This window comes from Vipera ursinii, assembly GCF_947247035.1.
Source record: "Vipera ursinii genome assembly, chromosome: 10".
NCBI lineage: Eukaryota > Metazoa > Chordata > Lepidosauria > Squamata > Viperidae > Vipera > Vipera ursinii.
The window spans coordinates 7,961,214-7,986,095 of NC_139520.1; the positions used below are offsets into that span (position 1 = coordinate 7,961,214).

At 41.2% G+C, this 24,882-nt stretch overlaps 1 protein-coding gene across 1 annotated transcript in view; it reads right to left on the reverse strand.

Annotated features, from left to right (window-relative positions):
* The window catches only part of CMIP (c-Maf inducing protein), a 164,820-nt gene that overhangs the window by 21,924 nt on the left and 118,014 nt on the right, over positions 1–24,882 (reverse strand). The window contains exons 4-8 of the mRNA XM_083370369.1: positions 9,850–10,011; positions 9,270–9,311; positions 6,733–6,795; positions 4,840–4,920; positions 623–726 (exon numbers count right to left, since the gene is read on the reverse strand). Coding sequence (XP_083226495.1) covers positions 623–726; positions 4,840–4,920; positions 6,733–6,795; positions 9,270–9,311; positions 9,850–10,011 — 452 coding nt within the window. The remainder of the gene's footprint in view (positions 1–622; positions 727–4,839; positions 4,921–6,732; positions 6,796–9,269; positions 9,312–9,849; positions 10,012–24,882) is intronic.

The following is a 24,882-nucleotide window of genomic DNA, read 5'->3' on the forward strand; positions in this document are numbered from 1 at the left end:
AAGAAAACCACCAAACTTAGACAGCACCAAGGACCACACAATGTGTAAATCCAGTTCCCCCAACTTAGTTCCATCGGGATTGCAGAATGCTGCACCCCTGTGTCCCAGTTGGGAAACCCCGATAAAATTTTCAAAATTACTTTTATCTTATGCTTATTAATGTGTTAGATCTGTCAGCCAGGTTAACAACTCTATTAACCTAACACAGGAGTGAGTGCTGTGTTCTGTGGTGTGTTCTACTAGTTGTTAGTACATTACTGTTGTTTTATTTGCTTCACTCTGTTTTTGTTTTTTTAAGTTTTCGCTGGTCATTGACCGAGTAAATATTGCTGGGATTCAGTTTTGTTGGATTGAATAATTTATTCAATCAATTCAAATCAATTTATTGGATTGATTCAATAATTTACTGATGAATGGAAATGAAACAGCAAGGAAGTGGATTCTCACAGAATGAGAAGGGCTGCTAAATTATAGGCCAACGTGGAGAGAAAACAACTTTTAAACTCATGGCAAAATGTTGGCTATCAAGGCTGCTGGCACGGAAAACAGTTGACATGAAGAAAGGATGAATATCCTACAAAGGGAGAGATTTATTTTTATTTTTTACCACACGAATATTTACCTGTGAATAAATTTCTTTACCACTTCCATGCCTGCATTCAGCTCATTCAAGGCCAGAATATACTCTTGGGTAAAAAGCCGCAACCGAGGACATTTACCAAAATCCTGTCCAAAACAGAAAAAAAGGAGATAAGTTAAGATCTGGAAGTGCTAAGGTGTGGACTTTCAATAAGGATGTCTTGAGGAATGGAAAGTTTTAATCGGTATTTATACAGGTATCCCTTGACTTACAACCATTAATTTTGTGATCATTCAAAGTTACAATGGCATTCATGGATACCTTTGAACTACACTGGCATGTTTCTCTGTGTTGTGTATGTGTGTGCATGTGGGTAGGTGCATAAGGGTATTTTGGGGGGGGGAGCTGAATGCAACAAAACTTCATTTTTAATGTATGCTGATTAGTGTCACATTTAAAGTGACAATAACATTTTTATTCTATTCTATTTCTATTCTGTTGAAAGAAGGGACTTAGGAACAGTCCTCACGCTTGTGACGGTCATAGCAGTCTCAAGATCAGGCAAGCAAAATTTGAATTCTTGGTATTTACAACAGTTGCAGTGTCCTGGGTCATGTGATCACCGTTTGGGAACTTTTCAGGTGGTTTCAGAGAAGCAAAGTCAATGGGGGGGGGGGGAAGCCAGTTGCTTTTAAACAACCATGGGAATTGCTTTAATTGCTTGCAAACTTCCACAGCTTTGAAGTTGCTGTTTGTAGATGTGGTGTTTTAGAAAATGCTTCTTCCCCTGCTTGAATGAAACGTGGTCCAAGAGGAAAGTTTGCAAAAAGAATAAACATGCCAAATAGGGCCAAGCCAATTCTGAGGCAGAGAGAGGCAGCTGAGGCAGCCAGCTGATTTTTTTTTAGATGTCACGAAACAGCAGCAAATTTGCTAGTTTATTTAATTTGCTGCTGTTGTGTTATTACAACACTGGTGAGCTCCACAGCTTCGGAGGCCGAGCTCAGTGGATACCTTCAGGCAATAGGCATCCTTGCTTTCCTTTGAACATTTTGGGTCTTCAGTTTTACTTGGAAATAAGGCATGCAGGGTGGATGGTGGGACACACAGTAGTCTAAATTGGTCCAACAAAGTCTGCCACCAAACGTTCTCCAGAGGTTTTGGGTTATAACTTCCATTGTGGATGGAAGCTACGGGCCACTGCAAACATTAAAGATCAACAGTGAATTTATTCTTGAGCTCAGAATCTTATGTAGCCCAAATGAGAGCCAGGAATTGACGAGGTCAAGGGACAGAGAGACCTAACATTTTAGGGGGAAAATACCTATACAGAAGGAAGGGGAAGCAGCCCAAGATAACTAAGCATGTTTGTCTGTGAAAAGAGAGGTGGTGGTTGGGAGGAATTGTAAAGTGTGTCCCAGTGCTGACACAGTGGTTAGAATGCAGTATTGAAGGCTAATTCTGCCCACAGCCAGGAGTTCGATCCTAACCGGCTCAAGATTTACTCAGCCTTCCAAGGTAGGTAAACTGAGGACCCAGATTGCTGGGGTCAATATGCTTAGAGAGGGCTGTAAAAACACTATGAAATGGCATATAACTCTAAGTGTTATTGTTATTGCTATTGTTTCTGTCTATCAGTGTGGAAGAAGTAAAAGGTAAAGGTTCCCCCGCACATGCATGCTAGTCGTTTCCAACTCTAGGGGCCGGTGCTCATCTCCGTTTCAAAGCCGAAGAGCCAGCGCTTGTCCGAGGACGTCTCCGGGGTCATGTGGCCGGCATGACTAGACACCAAAGGCACACGGAACGCTGTTATCTTCCCACCGTAGTGGTCCCTATTTTTCTACTTGCATTTTTACGTGCTTTCAAACTGCTAGGTTGGCAGAAGCTGGGACGAGTATCAGGCGCTCACTCTGCTACGCGGCACTCGGGATTCGACATGCCAAACTGCCGACCTTCTGATCGACAAGATCAGTGTCCTAACCCACTGAGCCACCGTGTCCCTCTGCGTCCCTCTAGTGTGGAAGAGGGCACAGCTAAATTGCTAGGTACCCAAATGAAGATATTCCCTTCCCTTTTATGTTGTTAGGGGGGGGCCACACCACAACATTTGCCCAATCTAGCAGTGAAGGCATGGCTATTGTAAAAACTGGTATGAAAAAAGTTCAGGAAGAGTTTAGACAGACGTTGCAAATGTGACTGGTTCAGAAAGGGAGCGGGCAGTATGGACATAAATGACTGATTGCCCACCGTGATGCCTTTTGCTCCTTTCTTTGTGAAATTCCTCAGTCCGTTGGCCAAACGCTTGTGTACATCATCCCCATGCGTGGCCAGCAAATAGGACTGCACAAACTTGCAAAAGGAATTAAGATGTTTTGGCAAATTTATGCCTCCACTTAGAATGCCATTAGCATAACAAATGTTTGTATGATATGACTAATGGCAGTTCTCCAAATTCATCATGACCAAGAAGATTGAGCCCCTCTGGAGCTGGGACAATGCGAAAGCAGAACATCTGGACATCAGCTGCAAAGAAAATGAAGTTGCTAAGGCAGGCCATAAATCTCTGCTCTGGGTAGTCAAAGCACCCTTGCAGTTAAAGGATCTTCCATGACAGCTCCGACTGATTGTCAATTGTCTTTTGCCTACTCTGGAACTGACACTATTTAAGATAATCCCACATTTGGCTCCCTCTAAGATAGCTTTTCTTTCTTGAATGGCTGTGCAGATTTTTATTTTTTATTTTTTTAAAAAATTGTACATGTGAAAAATGCCACCAGATTCAATAGGCAGACATATGACCAGCCAAGTGAAAAGTTGCAGGCAAAATGCCAGCCCCCTGGCACAAGCCATTTCATGTTGTAACATCTTGCAAAAATTTGCAAAATCAGCCTGGGTGCTGTTTTTTTTTTAAAAGGGTGTGTGCTACTTGTAAACCAATAGATTTGATGCAAAGCATAAAGGTGATTGTTTCATCCTAAGGTTTTTGCAACTGATTCAGAGGAAGGTTACTGCCTAATTAAAAAATACTACTCAAGCAATTATCTTAGTTTCAATGGATTAAGATCTCTATTCTACAGGAAAATGGAGACGGACATAAGAATATAAAATCATTAGGCTACTGAATCCAGTTTTGTTAACACTTGATAGCAATTTTCAGGGGTTTGGGGAAGGAGGGACTGCTCTAATTCATAACATATTCTGGCCTAGCCTACATTTTGCTATGAATCATAACGGGCTTTCGATTTAGCATACAATGCAAATCCAGACTTGGATGACAAGCCTGTTTGGTCAATTCCTCTCACAACCAATAGATCATCATTCGGTTGATCCCCAAAAAACAGACCCTAGGAAGGAAAAAAGATGCTAGGAAGGGGGGGGGAAGCGCAGTACATAATTTTTTTCAGCAGCTTTTACAGTCAAATGATGCTCCTTGATTCAACTTCAAGGATAATAGTCAGTAATATGAAACAAGTACATGAGCAAAGAAGAGCTAAGACCTGTCTTCCTGCACTTGTGAAAATAAATCACAGTGTCTGCTGAAGGAGGGAAGAACATTTCTGTTCTTACCTGTAATGCATAGCCTGTTCTTTTTTCACCAGTATCAAAATGAGGTAAGTTCTACGTATAAGTCTTCCCATTAAATAGTGTCTAGAAAACATTTCAGTCAGAAAGGCAGAAGAGCAGTACATGAATAGTTACTTAACCATTCCGTGATTCGTTTTTTTGAAAAAGTATGTTATTCCACAGTTGCTTTCTATGTTTTCCATTGTTCACAAAAGACAAAGAGGTAGCCTTTAGGAGGGGGGGGGGAACCACAAACTTTCCCCAATTTTCCCTTTTTAGCTAAACAGGGAGATAGGCTTTCACTGAAGAATGAAACTAAGTGTTTTAGGACCAGAGTGGTATCTCAGTACTCATCGTTAATTGGTTCTGGGAGGCACAATGAGTACCAAAAATGATGACAATTTTTCCCATAAGGTATAATGTAGTGAGTCTCAAGGCAGCCGACAACGACAAGTTCTAGCTTGTCCATTGATTACCAAACAAATGAGGAGTACCGGGACAGAATGTTTGTGTCAAAATGCGTTGAGTACCAAATTTGATGAGCTTCAATGCAGTTGAGTACCAAGGTACTGCTGTCTCTGCTTCTTTGTTCCATAGATATGTTACGTGGACATAAGAGACCACCTAAAATAGCAGCATTGTGAAGATTTTGTGCGGAAAAACTCTGAACCAAGACAACAAAGCGATGGACTCACCATGTTATGTTTTAGGATTCTCTGTACCACTGGAGTGAACACTTCTATAACCACCATGGATCGCGGGCGTTCTCGGCAATGCTGCGTCAAGAGATTATTGTGTTTAAAAAGAGGTGAGAAGAAGCATGATCCACGGCCGCTAATAATTTTAATTCTCCCTGTAAACCACCCTGAGTCCTACGGGAATAGGGCGGTATATAAATTTGGTGGAGCCTTGATGGAGCAGTGGGCTAATGCCTCCTTAAGTAACACCAGCTGCCTGCAATTAGTGCAGGTTCGAGTCCCACCAGGCTCAAGGTTGACTCAGCCTTCCATCCTTCCGAGGTAGGTAAAATGAGGACCCAGATTGTTGGGGGCAATTAAGCTGACTTTGTAATAATGCCGCTTGGGTGTGTGTGTGAAAGCCCTAATAAGCAGGCATATACATAGAATGAAGGCTACTGCTAAGCTTGTAAGCCGCCCTGAGTCTTCGGAGAAGGGCGGGATATAAATGGAATTAAAATAAAATAAAATAAAATAAATAATAAATAAATAAATAAATAATCCCAATGTTTCTATTAATCTTAACAAGTTAAAAGGGCATTTCTTTCTAACCATCAGTTATAAGGGCTCTATTCCCCAAATCTACTGGATAGATCTTTGTGAAGGGCTTCAAAAGCGTTTCTCAGTCAGGATCACAGAGGTTATGTCTCATATTGCCCGTTCGTCTTCTTTCTGAAGCTGTCAGGGACTGACGTGGAAACCATCTCTCTCAAAAGCCAGCGAGATCTAAGGCTGAACAATGGTCCACTGAATTACAGCATTTTGCACCCCCAAATTCCCAGTATTAGATTAGGAATTTTAATAGTTGACTTATTTCTTTCAATAGCATTAAAAGGTCCTGGTTATAATTGGAAGCACATCAAAACAGCCATTCTATAACGTTGTTAATAAATACTGCAGCATCCCTCCGTTTGAATTTTTGTCCCAGACAGTTGTTGGCTTGCTTGCTCCTTTATCTCATTATCTCTGTTTCTATCTCTGTATCTTTATCATCTGTATCTTTATCATTTATTATATCTATCTATCTATCTATCTATCTATCTATCTATCTATCTATCTATCTATCTATCTATCTATCTATCTATCCAGTGCTTTTTTTGTAAAAGAAAAAGGTGCCGGAACTCACACATGTCATACAACCTGCCTTGCCTACCCTACAAGGTTCCATCCAAAAAAGGTGCCGGAACTCCGTTCTGAGCGTTCTATGAGAAAAAAAGCCATCTATCTATCTATCTATCTATCTATCTATCTATCTATCTATCTATCTATCTATCTATCTATCTATCTATCTATCTATCTATCATCTCTATCTATCATCTCTATCTATATCTATCTATCTATCTATCTATCTATCTATCTATCTATCTATCTATCTATCTATCTATCTATCTATCTATCTATCACCCACCCACCCACCCAACCAACCCACCCATCATGGTGTTTACAATCCATGCCAATCTTGGAGGACTCTAGTTATGGACAAGCCTCGCTAGGTAGATCAGCAAGAAATCAACTCTGCAGAAAGCTAAAACAACTTTTATTGAGAGGGGTTACAATAACAGCATCTTTAGACTGATTGTGCTGTATCTCCTCCATTTTTGCTCCGGTAAGGGAGGCATCTGTTTTAGCAGCTTCTGAATGTTATCAAGTTTCTCTGGAGTAAAAAAAAAAGTTTTATCCCCTTTTATCTAGATAACAGTTTCTGTGTATTTCCACCAAGGTTACCTTCCTTGCTCTCTACAAACAAAACCTTAACCTGTTTAAAGAACTCGCACGAAGAAATTTTTGGACGTAGGTTGCAAATTTTTTTAAAAACAAAAACAAAGAAAGAAACAAAGAAATCAGAAATACCTTGCAAAAGAATTCACACAAGTCAGGTGGTGGGTGGTTGTTTTCCAGCAAAGGAGCAAGTGCCTAAAATGATGAAGGGATGATAGTACGTTTATATTAATTTATACTCTGGTAGTTATATCAGAAATAGGTTCTAGATTCTTCTTCCATCTCAAATAAAATGAACAAAAGGTAGGCAAAAAAGTTACTATGGAAGATTAAATAAAAGAGTTGTTTGGAATCCTGAACCACATTTCATTAAACCACATTTAATAGAGCCTTGGTGGAGCAGTGGGCTAATGCCTCCTTAAGTAACACCAGCTGCCTGCAATTAGTGCAGGTTCGGGTCCCACCAGGCTCAAGGTTGACTCAGCCTTCCATCCTTCCGAGGTAGGTAAAATGAGGACCCAGATTGTTGGGGGCAATTAAGCTGACTTTGTAATAATGCCGCTTGGGGGGGTGTGTGTGAAAGCCCTAATAAGCAGGCATATACATAGAATGAAGGCTACTGCTAAGCTTGTAAGCCGCCCTGAGTCTTCGGAGAAGGGCGGGATATAAATGGAATTAAAATAAAATAAAATAAAAAATTTAACAGGGTTAAATGAAGAAGGTTCAACAGTGGTCACGGTGGCAATTTAACTGTTATTGATGGATGAGGAGCATCCCAGGGGAAAAGTGCAATTATATAGGGAAGAGCTGTGGTTTCTTGCTCTGCTATTTGCTTTCAGAAACCATTATTATTCTTCCCTTTCTGTTTTTCAGTACTCTTGCGGTAATAAGGATCTGGTCTTCCCTATCCCAAACACTGGGCAAGATATTACTTAAGACATTCTGAAGATCTTTTTCCACCTCTGATAATGTGGGCTCATCTTTCACCCTTGGCGTAACAGCCCTGTTTGTCAAGCCAGCAAAGTGTTTCCTGATCTAACAAAAACAAAACCAGGAACATGGGAATTTTCCAGGGCAAGTGGAAACTTCTTCCTTTCCAACAAAGCTCTTGTTTTCCAACTCCTAACTTCATCCCTTCTCTGTCCATTGCTAGGCAACCCAAACGCAGTTACATGCTGTAATGGCACTAAGAGTAACAGCGGCCACAGTGGGTGTTAATAAGATTATATCAGTGCTGCCGCTATTGTAAATTATGAAGCATTGTCAAAACAGAAGATTCTTCAGCAAAGGACCATGGTCTAATCTGTCCTGGGGCTAAAGAATTCCAGGTACCAGACTGCAAAAACAGATGTTTTTTTTTAAGACTGGAAGAGCTTCTGTTAAACCTTTCTCACAATTCTTTTCCAGAGCATCAATTCTTTGGGAACCAAACCACTTGAATATCTTCTCCATTTGAAGAGACAACCAACACACACACAAAAACCACAGGCCTATGTCCAAGCCAAACAGTCAGCATGGATATTCAAGAATGAGTTATCCTGTTAGAAGACTGACTTATTTGACTAATGCTACTCAAGCAGAAATAAAATTCTCTGTTATTAAAACCTCCTGAGAACTGAAATGAAAATAATTTCCTAATCCACGTGTTGTTGTTGTTCAGTTGATAAGTCATGTCCGATCCCCCGCAAGGCCCCGTCTTCCGCTTTCTCCCACAGTTTGTCCAAATCCATCCATCCATCTATCCATCCTCTTTCCATAAACTGGCCAAAATCTTTCTTTTAGAAGTTGGAATGGCAAAGCATCTATGGGGCATCTTGTTGAGGCAGCTTACCCTAGCCCAGAGCTATCAAATTCGCAACGTCACGTGATGTGTCGCAATGTATTGCGACTTTTTATCCATTGCTGGCAATGGGGTGGGCATTGTTTCGGCATGACGCATCCGGCCCATGGGCCAGCAGTTTGACACTCCTGCCCTAGCCCAGATAAAGACCTGTTATCCAATTTCTGATCCTGTAAAAGCCCACCAATTCACATTCTAAATCCTATTCTACCCCTTTGGGAAGGCTGAAGGTGGTATGACTTTTGCCAGCTCACAAATTTCAGAGCAAATTTGGCCCGGGGAAGTAGCTGAGTTGAAGGGGATCACTTCAAAAAGGTCAAGATGATCTATATAAATCTTAGGTAGAAAGGTGTTCCAGTGTGGACATACCATGGCAGAGAGATTTGGTTCCTAGATCCACAATTGATGGGACCAGGATCGTGCCAACTGTTCAAACTATATGGGTTCCTTGCAGTGAACAAAATCACTTCCAATATCCCTTTCAGTCCTTACATTCTACTAAGTCTTATAGACTCTGAATGTAAATAAATGCTAATAATACAAGCTACGCAACAAATGGGATGTAAAATTTAATTCTTGCAGTTTTCTGAACTTTATTTTTTCTCTCCAAATATTTTAGGGGAAAAAAATGAAAACAATGTTCCCAAACTCCCAAGATGCTGCCCTAAGCTATTTCTTGAGTGTGTATCTCTGGAATGAAACCATGTTAAATCTGTAGTTTTTTTTAAAAATGGCAGAGACAAATTGGGGAAAATGAATACCCTAGAGCAGTCACTCAGGGAAGGAAACAGATTATTCCGCCCCCCATAAAGGAGTTTTTGTAACTTACCACAATAATATTTTCATGTTCTTGAGTAGTTAAATTTGTCGCCTGAAAATTGAGGTTACATTGTTATATTTATAAAACTGAGATTAACCTTAAGATTACATTTATAAAATTGAAATTGCATTACATTAGCGATTACATTAAGAAATCAATGGCCACTCATTACCATTATCATCAATCTGCATGGGTTTCCAGATCCATCTACTTTGTTCTCCCACAGGGGCCCATTTCCAATCAGCCTGGAGGATCACCCATTAGGCTAAATGATGATGCACCCCCTCAAAAGATCCAGGTGTTGACAAAGAGAACATGGCATATTGCAACACCTGTGACTCTGTTTCCCCCCAGCAACATCTCCTATCTCTTCCAATTCTCCCAGAACCACCAAACCAGTGAACTCAATTGCTGATGATGATTCAGTTGGTTTCCTTCTTGAGAATAATCGTTCACAAGTTCCCATCTACACTCATTCCAAACAAAGGAGACAGATTCTAATTTAAAAATCTCCTACATTAGGTTTACCAGTTCTTTGGTTAGGATCATGGAAAACAAAAATGAAGAGACATCATTGCCAAAGACATACCTCTGAAAGCAACTTGGAAACAATTTCTAAAGGAGCTTGATGGATGGATTCATCCTGCAAAGGGGAAGTTAACGCCATGTCCACCAAAGTCCGGATCTCTTTCAGGACCACCTCTAAGCGGCTTGGATTACTGAGCACTTTCTTATACTTGTAGATCTTTTTCTAGGAAAAAACAAACACAGATAGGATATTTACTTAAGGTTTACTTCAAGGTCACATCCAGGTTCTGTCCGCTTTTAGCTCTTGAAGGCAGGTTGGGCAACACTTCCAATTTTTAACATTTTATTTTTAAAGGAAATTTTTTGCGTAACATTTCCTTCACTGGGTTTGTAGGAAAACATGTGCAGACAGACCAAATGGAGGAGTGACAAGCTGGATAAAGCCTGATGTGGAAACTTGACCTCCATCACTCCTCTTTGTCTTCTTACACTGACTTGTTGAGTTGCTTTGATTTCACCTCAAGAAAACATGCAATTGGCATAATATCCACAAAAAGGAAAAAAATGTTTTCTAAGAAGCAGATCTTTTTAGCACTTGATAGAACATAATTAAATCTGTATATGATTTGACCTGCTGAGTAACCACCTCAAACCATCCCAAAATATTTTTCTATCCATTTTTCCTTCTGTTTTCTATCTTTCTAGATTATGAGCTTGGGGAAAATATTGCCTTATCTTGATATTAAATTGTAAGCCTTTCATTGTAAACAAACAACTATATATACGATTACATGGGAGCATGTCTTTTATATTATCAAACACAATGCCTCTGTCTGTCCATCCATCCAACCATCCATCCATCTATCCATCCAACTATCTATCATCTTGGAGGATATACTGAACATTGCTCATTTTTGTGGATCACTTTTTCAAATACCAAAATACCTAAGTACCCACAATATCTAATAATAAATAAAAGAGAATAACATAAGACTTATCCAGCAAAACCAACAATGTTCAATAGCCTTTGAAAATGCAGTTTTCACCATGGAAGATCGGCGGGCATTTGATCTTTAAAAATTGTTGGACTTCAAAGAGATTGTTTTAAGCTCATTGATACCACTTTTGCACCATGCTACTTAGAATAAAATCATTTGAATGGCAATCCTACACAAATCATCAACAAGAGGATCCAATGTAAAATTCTTGCTGAAAAGCGCACGGCAAAAGACACAACACACTTTTCTGATATTTATTTTAAGTAAAAAACAAACGTTTTCAAGTCAGAGCAGACTATGTTTTTCTGCCTGGCTGAAGAAGTTTAACAGGGGAAAAAAAACACAGTCTTGGTGCTCTCCTGTTATTTAGCCTGCTTGGTTCATCAAATAAAGATTGGACAGCAGGGGAGAGACGCAAAAGAAGTTGAAAATAAACATGAAGCAGATTTCAACAAGCTACAGTAGTTCAAATATCACTTCCCCCATCACATTCCCCGCCATTAATTTACTCCCACCTCAGACTCCACATGCAAATCTAGCCTCCCGTGTAACTTAACAGAAGAATCCTGTTAGAACAGTTAGTGATGGTTGATGGCAGACAATGAAAAGAGGCACTCAAAATAACAAGAACAGCATCAACAATAGCGTCTTCTTCTTCTTCTTCTTCTTCTTCTTCTTCTTCTTCTTCTTCTTCTTCTTCTTCTTCTTCCTCCTTCTTCTTCTTCTTCTTCTTCTTCTTCTTCTTCTTCTTCTTCTTCTTCTTCTTCCTTCTTCTTCTTCTTCTTCTTCTTCTTCTTCTTCCTTCTTCTTCTTCTTCTTCTTCTTCTTCTTCTTCTTCTTCTTCTTCTTCTTCTTCTTCTTCTTCTTCTTCTTCTTCTTTCTTCTTCTTCTTCTTCTTCTTTTCTCCTCCTCCTCCGTCTGTTCCTCCTTCTCTTTGACCTTCACTGAGCTCTATAGCTACAGACTTCTAAGTATATACTTTTCTCAGAAAAAAAATGTGATTGCTACTTTTGGAAGGAGAGAGCTGGAGAATACGGAACAAAATTGTCTGCCACTAAAGATGGGGCAGGAAAGATTGGATATCTGGAGGATATGCTGTATTTTGAAATCGATCTTCTTCAGAGTTAATTTCTCTTTGGCCTCCCAGTGAAGAAAACGGACAAGAAGAATCTCTCTTTCCACCCCACCCCACCTCCTATCTTTCTGACATCTGCTCCCGGCAGCTGTCGGGGCCAGAAGGATTTAACCTCTTTGCATAATGCACTGTTATCTTCAGGAAATGTAACTGTAAAAATTACAGCCCAGCCCAGCCCAGAAAGGGGTTGGGAAGATACTCATAAACCTCCAGAGACAAACTGTGGCATACCTTTGATTTGTTCTTGGATGTGATTCTGCACTTCTCAAAAAAAAAACAAAGGACCTGACTTGCTCAATGCAGTGAAACATTAGTGGGTGGGTGGGAGGGTGGGATGCAGGGAAGGAAGGAAGGAAGGAAGGAAGGAAGGAAGGAAGGAAGGAAGGAAGGAAGGAAGGAAGGAAGGAAGGAAGGAAGGAAGGAAGGAAGGAAGGAATCCACCCACTGCAAGGCTAGGTATCATATCTATTCTATTCATATTATGCAGAATTGAAAGTAGTGAACAGCTATGGTAATGATAATGAAGAAAAGAGAAAAGCTGGAACTTGTTTTTACTGTGACCAGTAAAATAAGATACAGGTGGCTATAACAAAGCATCCATACAGCTATGAATACAGTAGATGAATACAGAATTAATAGCATTAACTCTATAAAATCAGTAAAGACTAACTAAATAACTAATGCTAAGAAGACTGTGTTGTCCTAATCATGCAACAAAAACAGTAAATTAGGATGTGAATGCTTTGCTACAGTGAAATGACTAAGTAATAAACTAAAATGCAAATTATAAAACAGCTGATGGATGTAAAATACTAGGGTAAATTCTGCTCTTGCTAAATAATCATACAATTATCCCCTTAATCTGTAGTATTCAGAAAGATTACATCAGTTCCATCAAAAAATAAATACCACAGTACAAAGACATCTGGATGACCAGAGTAATTTGCTATTAATGGGGTTAAAGAATGTGCACCAATATCTTGACAAAAGGAACAATATGAAAAAAATAATAAGCAACAGCTTCAATGTTCCATATGGGCAAAGCCAATCATTACAAGGATTTTCTTATACTTCCCTACCAAGGCGATAGAACCACAGAATCATAGGGTTGAAGGGACCTTGGAGGTCTTCCAGTCCAAGCCCCTACCCAAGGCAGGAGATCTTACAGCATTCTGGATGAACGGCTGTCCAATTTTTTTCTTGTAAATCTCCAGCAATGGAGCACCCATAACTCCAAAAGGCAAGCTGTTCCACTGATTAATTGCTCACATTTAAATGTCTCCTTCGTTCCAGCTAGGAACTCTCTTTAATGAGCTTCCACCCGTAACTTCTTGTCCTGCCTTCTTCTGGTGCTTTGGGAGAAGAAGTCAATCCCTTTTTTTCTGTGACAGCCCCTCAAGTACTAGCTTTCCAGAGGACATGCTTGGTGTCTTCCTTTAGCTGCTCAGTCATCATGCCCCCTACCTTGTCAATTAAGGGGGTTATATATTCAATGAGTAGGGACACGGTGGCTCAGTGGGTTAGGATGCTGAGCTTGTTGATCAGAAGGTTGGCAGTTTGGCGGGTCAAATCCCGAGTGCCGCGTAGCAGAGTGAGCGTCTGTTAATCGTCCCAGCTTCTGCCAACCTAGCAGTTCGAAAGCATGTAAAAATGCAAGTAGAAAAATAGGGACCACTACGGTGGGAAGGTAACAGCGTTCCGTGCGCCTTTGGCGTCTAGTCATGCCGGCCACATGACCACGGAGACGTCCTCGGACAAGCGCTGGCTCTTCGGCTTTGAAACGGAGATGAGCACTGGCCCCTAGAGTTGGAAACGACTAGCATGCATGTGCGGGGGAAGCTTTACCTTTATATTCATTGAACAATATAGGAGCCAGGATGTAACCCTGCCTAACTCCTTGATTTATCACAGTTTCTGTACTCTGACACCCTGAACCACACTTTTATTTTCCCACTGCCATGGAGTGTTTGCAAAAGTAAAAGCAAATATCTATCGGTAGAAGTTTCCTCCAGGTTTTTGCCCTAAATCTATTCCTGGAAGTTGAGCGAAAGGGCAATATTTAGCTATCAGAACCACTGAACACCTATACCCCCCATGAACAGTTCTACTCTTCTTTACAGCCACCACACTGATGGTCATCTTTCCACCTGAGTTCCTGTAGGAAAAGAGCAGGATGAACTGGAAGGTGAGGTTAAACATGTCATCAGTATGGAGTCATTGCGTTGCCACAAGAGACCCAAGTCCAGCCTCCCTGAATTCCATTGACCTTTATCTAGCACCAATTTAGCATTGACCATTAGTTGACTAGATTCCTGTATAATAATAATAATAAATTCAATGGGATTTACTTTTCAAAGAAAGAAATGTGACATGATCCTTCTAAACTTATTCTAATGACATGACACCGATAAAACGTCTAAGCATTTTATTTGTTATGAATGTTTCACCGTTATATCAAATGGTCTAATTTTTATGCCCTTTCTTATCACAAATTTAAGAACTGAATGAATTTAATATCTCCGTATATAGTAATTATGTAGTTTTTTTCCCCTTCTGTTAGTTTTTAATTTTATTTTTAATATGGCTGCTTTATTTAAACCACCATAATGTTTCTAAGGGTTTTTCCCCCCCCTTAATTCTATAATCACTACCTTTTTTAAAATTTGTGCTGTATTTTAATTTTTGGAATTCACAATGAATTAAAAAAAACAACAACTGATCACAACAATATTTATTAAACCTAGAATCTCCAATACAAGTAATCCTCAATTTACGACCACAATTGAGCCCAAAATTTATCTTGCTAAGTGAGACAGTTGTTGAATGAATTTTGCCCCATTTTAAGGCCGTTGTTAGGTGAATCACTGCAGTTATAAAATTAGTAACACAGTTGTTGAGTGAATCTGGCTTCCCCATTCACTTTGCTTGTCAGAAGGTCACAAAAGATCATCACATGAGACTGCAACCGTCATAAATGTGAGTCACTTGCCCAGCACCTGAATTTTGATCACGTGCAATGATCGTAAGTGTGAACAATGGTCATGTCACTTTTTCCAGTCCTGTTGTAAGAACAGTGACTAAATGAACTGTTGTATGTTAAGGATTACCTGTATTATTGACAACGTAGTGTAGGGGTAGGCAACCTTGGCTCTTTTATGACTCATGGGACTTCAACTCCCAGAATTCCTACTGGCCTAGGAATTCTGGGAGTTGAAGTCCATGAGTCATAAAAGAGCCAAGGTTGCCTATCCCTGACATAGTATGTAGACCTAGTCACGGTGAGGCAGCAGATTAAAGCCGAATAAAACAGACATGTCTAAACACTGTACATCAACTAGAAATGACGCATGACTGTTTTCCCTTCCTTCCCAACCTCTTATCCAAGGCATGAGCCTCAGTCACTAGAGGATTTCGTGACATCAGCAAAACTCTGACATGATCTCAGCTGGGTGGGTTGGGACTGGAAAGGCACGCAAATGGAAATAACACTCGCCACTGTGGGATTTGCACTGTCCCTTGTTGAATCAACAGGCGCCTTCCCGAAGGAGCTCCATATCCAACATTGTCTGTTTAGCTGGGTTTTTAATTCCTTTTTTCTGACCCCAAATCCTCTCCACTGGTATTCTCCCATTTCTCCCTGAAGGAAATTGACCCGAGAGACTTCGGCATTTTTTCCATGATTTAAATATAGATATCAAAACGGATCTTTTTTTTTTTCTAGTGGCAAAATCATAACTCTACTCCCATTCTCAACCATGATAGGATTTTGGCTTAGACCAATTTCCTGACAATGAATTTTTTTCCCCCAGATGTGCTGAGGCTAATAAAACATGCTTCAACTTTTCATAGACTGCATCTGGCAGAAAGTGCTGATTTATTGTTGAGCCCAAAGATCAAACTACAGCAGCAGGAGAACATGCCAAGAAATCTGCAAGACGTTCCTTCTCAAACTGCTTCATCTATTTTTCTGGAAAGATTTAAAAAGTTTCCCAAAGCTCAATTTTCCAAAAAAAAATCAACACCGTGCAATGTTGAAGATTTAGTCACTTATTCATAACCATGTACATAAAGATACCCAAAGATGCTTTTTCAGGAGGCAACTGTATTTTCTTTGGGGGTGTTTCTTTGAAGATGTTTTGCTTCTTATCCAAGCATGGTGGGGAATGGAAGGATTTATATTCCTTGCAGACAGCTGGTCATTTGCAATCTTTTAGAGAATCATTGAGGCCACTTGGAGGTTTGTCTGCGTCCCCAGGGTCACCTGGATAGTGCAAATGGGTGTGGAGCCTTCTTGGAACTGCTGAAAGGACTGTGTTGTGGAATGCAAAAGACCAACTCTCTGCAAAGAATATAAATCCTTCCATTCCCCACCATCCAGTCAGAGCTGAAGAAGCTTCTTGGATGAGAAGCGAAACATCTTCAAAGAAAAACAAGAAAGTCCAGTTGCCTCGTGAAAAAGCATCTTTGGGACAACCGTGACCTAGAGGACTGAGAATATCCATAGACATAAAGATACATCTCCTTAAAGAAGCCTTGCTGGGTTTTGCCATGCTTCCAAAGCTCAAACTGGAAACCTCGCAAGATCTTTTTGATCTAAACAGAAGCCAGTATACTGCATATATCAATTGCTAATTATTCGACATTTAATTCACTCAATGTAGTTCTTATATTTTTCGTTCAGACTGCAGCACTTGTCCAGTCCTGAACCCAGTTTAATGGGAGAAGCTAAATTCATTTAATGACTAGGTGATTCCCATAACAAGTGCTGGTAACTATGGCAAAAATGTCATAAAATAAGGAGTTGCTCATTTAACTACTGCCTTGCTTAGCAACAGAAATAATTCTCCCAATTGTGATTGTAAGTCAAGGACTATCTACACCAGTGGTCTTCAAACTTGGCAACTTTAAGACTTGTGGACTTCAACTCCCAGAATTCCTCAGCCAGCCACTCATTTACAGCATCACGAAAAGCGTCTAGAACAATTTTCAGTCTTTGGTGAGTTACGGAGCTGCCAATATGTACCTTCTTTTCCAAAATGTTATGGATGTGCAGGAGAACACAGAATTGTTTCCTATTTTCCCACAATCCAGGTAAAGAGAGAGATTATCCAGAGCCTCCCACTGCATTTCATGACTGAACTGTGAGCCAATTCAGCATGACTCATGATACTTCACTCATTTTGGCGAAGATGTGGCACAGTGTTTTTGCTGTCATCATCCAATCATCTAAGAAAGACCACTGCTCTATGTTGTCTAATCTTCTGTCCTCCAAAGTAGACCAGACATTTCTTAATTCCCATAGCTGTATAGAATAACAGAGTTGGAAGGGATCTTGGAGGTCTTCTAGTCCAACATCTTGCCCAAGGAGGAGACCCTATATCATACTGGACCAATAGCTGCCCAATTTCTTCTTTAAAATCTCCAGTGATGGAGCACCTACAACTTCTGGAGACAAGCGGTTCCACTGATTAATGGTTCTTCTCACTGTCAGGAAATTTCTCCTTAGTTCTATGTCGGTCCAGCATGTCCTTTAGTTGTGAAATCATGGATGCTGAAGCCCACTTTTTTTTCTGCAAGTTACCAGATTGGGGAAGGCTGGTCTACAAGACTAGGAACAGTCCTCCAAGGTTTGACAGGGGGCGTGTATGTCTGATTTTCACCTAAGTCCTTCTACATGCAAACCATCTCCAGGAGAAGAGCCTTTTCTGTTGTGGCCTGGCTCTGTGGAACATTCCACCAGCAGAGAAGAGAACGAAGGGTATCAAGACCTGATGTTGCCAGTTGACTTTGGGCTTCAGGGGATGGAGGTGTTCATCACTGGAGGTGGTTGATGGAAAAACAAGGTCTCTCATCCTCATGCCATGTGTCTCCATGATTCTAGATTTTTTATATAGCTCTTTAAAATTTTAAGTCTTTTTATATTTATTTTTTTTACCGCTTGTAAGCTGCCTGGAATCACCTTATTGTGGAAAGAGTCGACGTCTACATTGAATAGATAAATAAATAAATAAAATCTCCCCCTCCTTAAAGCTATGGTTCTTTTCTCAGGCGGCTGCTATAGCCCTCAGAACAAAAAACAAACCCCAGATTTCTTGCCCATCAAAGATCTGTGGCTTGTTCCTCAGCTCCACTTACGATGGGTCACTTCATACACCCCTACTCTTAAATCAAGAGCCTCCAGATTTGGTAACTTTAAGACTCGTGGACTTCAACTCCCCATGCCGGCTGAGGAATTCTGGGAGTTGAGGTCCACGTGTCTGAAAGTTGCCAAGTTTTAAATCAAAGGGATTTCCCAAAACAAGCAACTTCCATCGCTTTGCAAATCCCACCCAGAATGAATGCTGCTGAATTGAGACTGAAGCCAACTTTCTATAGCTTAGCCTACATTGAATTCCATTTTTATAGATGGTGGTTTGGCAGGCACACATTTGCTAGCTGCTACTCCTCGGCTTATAACAGTTCATTTAGTAACACTGAAAAATGGCAATGAAAAAAAGTGAGTTGTGATTGTTTTTTTTCCACACTGACGACCTTGGCGGCATCCCCGGGGTAACGTGATCAAGATTCAGGCGCTTGGCAACTGGCAGGTGTTTATGACAGTTGGAAAGTCCCAAAGTCACGTGATCACCTTTGGCAATCTTTGACAAACGAAGGCAATGGGGAAGCCGGATTCAGTTAGCCACCACATTGCTAACTTAACAGCTGCAGTGATCTCCTTAACAACAGTGGCAAGAAATGGGCCAAAATTTACTTCATAACTGATTGGCTTAGCAATCGAATTGTGGGCTCCACCGGGACTGCTTACAATCCCTTTGAAGGGCGAAGAGGAAGCTCTGGTGACAATGGCCTTATCTGCATGGACTCTGACCCATACATCAGAGGACGAAAAGGGGAGGGGTGTGTGTGTCACGAAACATTCTGGTTGCAAAAAAATTAGGCCTGATCAGCCGGTTGCCCAGGTAACCAGCCTCCGGTCTCAACCACAAGCCTGACCGAGGTACCACAAAACATTAAATGCATATATCCATCATTGCACACACATGCCAAACCATGACTGAGAGCAGAGGTTCTCCTGGGGAGAAAAAAAAAAGCGATCCTCCGAAACAGACTCCCGACACGGGTGTGTATGTGTGTGTGTGTGTGTCCTGAAATCACAAAAGCTCTCCCACCTCAATTCGCTGTTCTCTTTGCAGAGAAGCTAGTCCTTCCTTTATTTTTTCCAGAGCGATTTCTAATTTAGCCAAGTCTGATTCTCCATCCGGTAGCTACTACACCCCCCCCACCCCCACCTCCCACCCGTCTTTGCAAATCGGATTAAAAGGGAATGCAGATTTCCCTTTGGGGTTTTACACTTCAGCTGCAGCCACCATCTTCCCAGCCCCTCCCTGCAAACTCTCTTCTGACGAGCAAGCTCTTCCCAATGCTGAAAAAAAAAAGATTTCTTTCTTTCTTTCTTTCTTTGTTTCTTTTTCAAAGAGAAAAAAGAGAAATCTGTTTACCTACCTATTCTGCTCCCTCTCCTCTGGCCAAAAAAATAAGTAAAAAATAAAATAAAATAAAAAATAATGTGCTATTCGGCTGTGGTTTTTTAGCCTCGCTTCGCCACAAATGGAATGGACGGTTCTCCTCCATCTACCTCCTTGTCATCCGCACAAAGCAAGCAGCAGGCTGGAGAAGAGCCTTTCAGAATACAACTGCCTCTGCTGCTCCCCCAGCATGTTTGGAGGATGGATGAGACGCTCAAATGCAGATCTGTTTCCAAACAGCCCTTTCTGGAGGCTGGGGATGGGTAGGATGCAGGGGGGGGGGAGAAAACAAACAAACAAGCTTTGTTTCTCCCTGCTGTGCCGGTGGCTACAATTTCCCAATTTCCCGGGGAAGTGACCCATTTTATCCATCATGACTGATGCTGCTTGGAATTAAGGAAGAAACTTGCTAACAGAACAATTAACCAGTGGAACAGCCTGCCTCCAGAAGTGGTGGGTGTTTCATCACTGGAGGCTGTTAAGAAGAGATTGGGGCAGCTATTTGTCTGGAATGGTATAGATTAGCATCTCCTGTCTGGGCAGGGAGTGGGACTAGAAGACCTCCCAAGTCCCTTCCAACTCTATTCTGAATTTACCTGTGGTAGCCAAGAGTACAGGTAGCCCTCGATTTACCACAGTCCATTTACTGACCGTGTGAAGTTACAACAGCATTGAAAAAAGGGACTTATGACCATTTTTTCACACTTATGACCGTTGCAGCATCCCCACGGTCATGTGATTTACATTTGGATGCTTGGCAACTGGCTCAGATTTATGATGGTCGCAGTGTCCCGGGGTCATGTGATCCCTCTTTGCCCTCTTCTGACAAGCAAAGTCAATGGGGAAGCCAGATTCACTTAACAACCATTTTACTACCTTAACAACTGCAGCGATTCACTTCACAAAGGGGATGAGAAAGGTCGTAAAACGGGACAAAACTCACTTCACAAATTTCTCACTTAGCAACATAAATTTCTGGTCATAAGTTAAGGACTGCCTGTATTAGGGTTTGCCCAATCAAGCAGATCTTGATTTACTGACAGGCAGACAGATAAATAGGTTGCAACTTTTTTTGCTTTTCACAACTGCTAATTATTTGACATTTAACCGCTGCTTGGTTGCTAAAGTTCAGAGGTGGCATTATTTTTTTTAGGCTCTTATTCTGATACTGGTAGTCCTTGGCTCTTGACCAGTTTATGACCCCAAAATTTCTATTGCCAAGTGAGACATTAGTTAAGTGAGTTTTGCCCAGTTTTACGACCTTTCTTGCTGGAGTTGTTAAGTGAATCACTGCAGTTTTAAGTTACTAACAAGGTTGTTAAGTGAATCTGGCTTCCCCATGGACCCCGGGACGCTGCGACGGTCATAAATACGAGCCAGTTGCCAAGCGTCTGAATTTTGATCATGTGACCATCGGGATGCTGCAACGGTCCTAAGTGTGAAAAATGGTCGTAAGTCACTTTTCCAGTGCTGTACTAACTTCAAACAGTCACTAAATGAACTGTTGTAACTTGAGGACTACCCATACAAACACAATGCATCTTTGAGGTTCCCCTCCCCATTTCAGAAATGACTTATCACTCTGTACAACATATGTGTCTCAACATCTGAGGGGCATCGTCTCTGGGCCCCTAACAATCTCCTGCCCATCCCCCTTTGTTTGTTAAAAAGTACGTAATTTTAAGCAAAATTCATAAGCATGCTGCAAAGAAAGTGGTTTTTCTCCAAAATTATCCTAGTTCCTAAAATAATAATAATAATAATAATAATAATAATAATAATAATAATAATAATAATAATAATAATAATTATTATTATTATTATTATTATTATTAACGATTTTGTTACTGTGGGGAAAATAGAAGGAGGAAGGAGAATTAAGTATGTTCACTGCCTTGTATTGTTGGTAAAAATAATAAGGGTGGGATATAAATTAATAGGGACGCAGTGGCTCAGTGGGTTAGGACGCTGAGCCTGTCGATCAGATGGTTGGCAGTTTGGCGGGTCGAATCCCGAGTGCCTGTAACTCGTCCCAGTTTCTGCCAACCTAGCAGTTCAAAAGCACGTAAAAATGCAAGTAGAAAAATAGGGACCACTACGGTGGGAAGGTAACAGCGTTCCGTGTGCCTTTGGCGTCTAGTCATGCCGGCCACATGACCACAGAGACGTCCTCGGACAAGCGCTGGCTCTTCGGCTTTGAAACGGAGATGAGCACCGGCCCCTAGAGTCGGAAACGACTAGCACGCATGTGCGGGGGAGCCTTTACCTTTTACCTTTATAAATTCATATACAGGACTGCAGGAAGGACAGATGGAGGGAGGGGCAAAGAAAGGAAGAGAGGAAAACCAAAAAAACCCACTTAGATTAATATTCTGCAAAGTTGAATATTAGTTGTAAGCTGTACTATCTGCCTAACTCCTATTAAATCAGTCCCATTTACGTCTAACTAGCCAAGTTAGGTTAAGTCAAGCTAGCACTGTGTGTTCCAGTTGACTGGACAATGCAATAATTTCTGAGGCTGACATTTATAGGGTAACAATCAAATGGATGAATAATGGTTTAACCCTGGCATTTCTTCCCATTAAGTCTTGGTGGATTCATCAAGAGATCAAAGGGACCTTGTTGGTGGGATAAAGCTTCAGAAACTGGGATTCTGCCATTACTTGGAAATGTTAAAATAGTCAATCCACAATTTTAAGGGCTTATGTTCATGCCAAGGCGTTTCATATCTTTTAGTTATAAATTATAGAATAACAGAGTTGACAGGGGCCTTCTAATCCCACCCCTTACTCAGGAAGGAAACCTTATACCATTTCAGACAAACAGTTGTCCAATCTCTTCTTAAAAACTTCCAGTGTTGGAGCACCCACAACTTCTGGACGCAGGTTGTTCTCTTGGTTAATTGTTCTCACTGTCAGGAAATTTCTCCTTAATTCCAGGTTGCTTCTCTCCTTGATTAGTTTCCATCCGTTGCTTCTTCTCCTGCCTTCAGGTGCTTTGGAGAATAGGTTGTCCCCCTCTTCTTTGTGGCAGCCCCTGAGATATTGGAACACTGCTATCATGTCACCCCTAGTCTTTTCTTCATTAAACTAGACATACCCAATTCCAGCAACTGTTCTTTATATGTTTTAGCCTCCAGTCCCCTAATCATCTTTGCTGCTCTTTTCTGCATTCAGGATGCCAGTATGAAACCATACTATCTGAACAAAAGCAAATATTGGGACTCTATGGTCTTCTAATTCATTTTGATGCAACGACAAGAAGAGCATGTACACCAAAAATACTTTTCATAATTTCCTCCAACCTTTAGGAGATATTGTACATTTGTCATTTGGTGCCAGGTGCTGAGAAAGCAAATAATTTTCACTGCTCCGATTCCAGTGGATTGTTTTGGGGAGAAATGAGCATCGTTCCCCTAAGATTATTTCCTTGTGCCAGCGTGACAGTTTCCCACATTTATTTTAGGATAATTTACTTCCAAAATGTGTAGATCATTGTTCAGAAGAAGCTTTCCAGAGCTATTTAAGTATAGATTCTCTTCTTCCTGGCAGGATTCCTACATAAGCCTTTGGCATGTAGTTTTCTTGGAACCACACAATACATGCAAAGCTCTAAAATTACAATTAAAAATAACCAAAACATCATCAAGTCGCTAGTTATAAAACAAAACATTAAAGACATTCACGTAACGTTAAAGGCTTGGCGCACTGGATGGATAAGAAAATCACTCAACGGGAGAACATCTACAGCTGGGGGGCCATCATAGAAGATCATAGAATATAGAATCATAAGGATGGAAGGGACCTTGGAGGTCTTCTAGTCCAACCTCCTGCTCAAGGCAGGAGACCTTATACCAGCCCAGTTAATTTCTGAAAACCTCCAGTGATGGAGCATCCACAACTCTAAGAGACAAGCTATTCTGCTGATTGATCATTCTCACTGTCAGAAAACGTCTCCTTAATTCTAGTTTGGATGAGTTTCCATCCATTAATTCATGTCCTGCCCTCTGGTGCCTTAATGAGTAAGTCAGTTCCCCTCTTGTCCATGACAGCCCACCAAGTCCTGGAAGATGGCTATCATGTCACCCCTAATCTTTCTCTACCATAGGTGTTCTGTACCAGCCTGCTACCGGCCCTGAAGAAAAGGCAGGGACAACCCCTTTACAAATGGCAAGAGGCTGGAACTAAGCCTGCCAAATTTATTAACATAAAACAGAGCAAAACAAGACACGAACCATGAAACAGGAGCTATTCAAGCGGTTGCCTTCAGCAAACCAGCCCTCCCACGCATTCTCCTTTTATACAGTTCAGGGCGTGGCTTCTCTCTGCCTCCTTCCGAGGTGCCCCATTGCCTTCCTGTGTTTACTCCTGATTGACTGCCTCCTGCGTTGGGCGTCCTTGAACAGGGCCAGCTGTGGGTCATCTTCATCCACGCTGTCAGGCTCACACAGCTGGGTCTGTGTCGTAACCAGGTGGGAGGGGCCTGGCTGAGGGCTCTCATCAGCAAGCTCTCCAACCCCCTCAGCAAGCTCTTCAACACCCCCCTCCTCCTCCTCTGAGTCGTCCGACCCAACTACCGAACCCACAGGCTGACCCTGAATCACAACAATAGGCTAGACACACTTAGATCCCTCAACTGTTCATCATAAATTTAGCCTCCAAACCTTTCATCATTTTTGCTGCTCTTCTCTGCACACTTTCTAGGATCTCAGCATCCTTTTTGTATCGTGGTGACCAGAACTGAAGGCAATATTCTATCTTGCCCCAGCTTACAAACAGTTCTTTCTTGCAGGGATAACAGTATTTTGGATCTATCCAAAGGATCACATCCAAAGAAAGAGATTGCCAGCGATATATGATTTCTGCACGTAGAAAGCCACAGACATGGGACAAAACAGAGCAGGTATCCTTGTGATGGGTAAATCCAAAGAGACAGAATTGCCTTTCTTAATTGCAACTGCATCCATGGGCCAATTTTACAATGCATCATAATTCTCTCCTCAATGTTCAAGAGACATTTCCAGCTCTGCACCATTTTCTCTCAGAGTAATTCAATTTTTAAAGGGAGGAACGAGGCTGTTCAGAAGAATTAAAGAGCACAGACAGAACTTCTGCCATTCCTACATCACTGGTCCAAGAGCTGCCGTCTTAAGCACCCTCTCTGGAAACGCTCAACTAGTGTCCTAAATAAGGATTTATGATGCTGTTATAAAACCCCACCTCCAAAGCACTGCCAGATTCCCTCCCAGATAAACAGCTTAACATTAAGCAGACACTCAGATGGGAGGAGAGGCAAAAAAATGAAAGAATCACAAGAACAAATCCTTGAAAGCAAGGCAACAGCAACCTACAGAACATAGTAGATAAAAGCAAAACAGGAGTGCCCACCTATATACACTTTCAGAGCATATGAGGTGCCATTCAGGGAAATGGCTA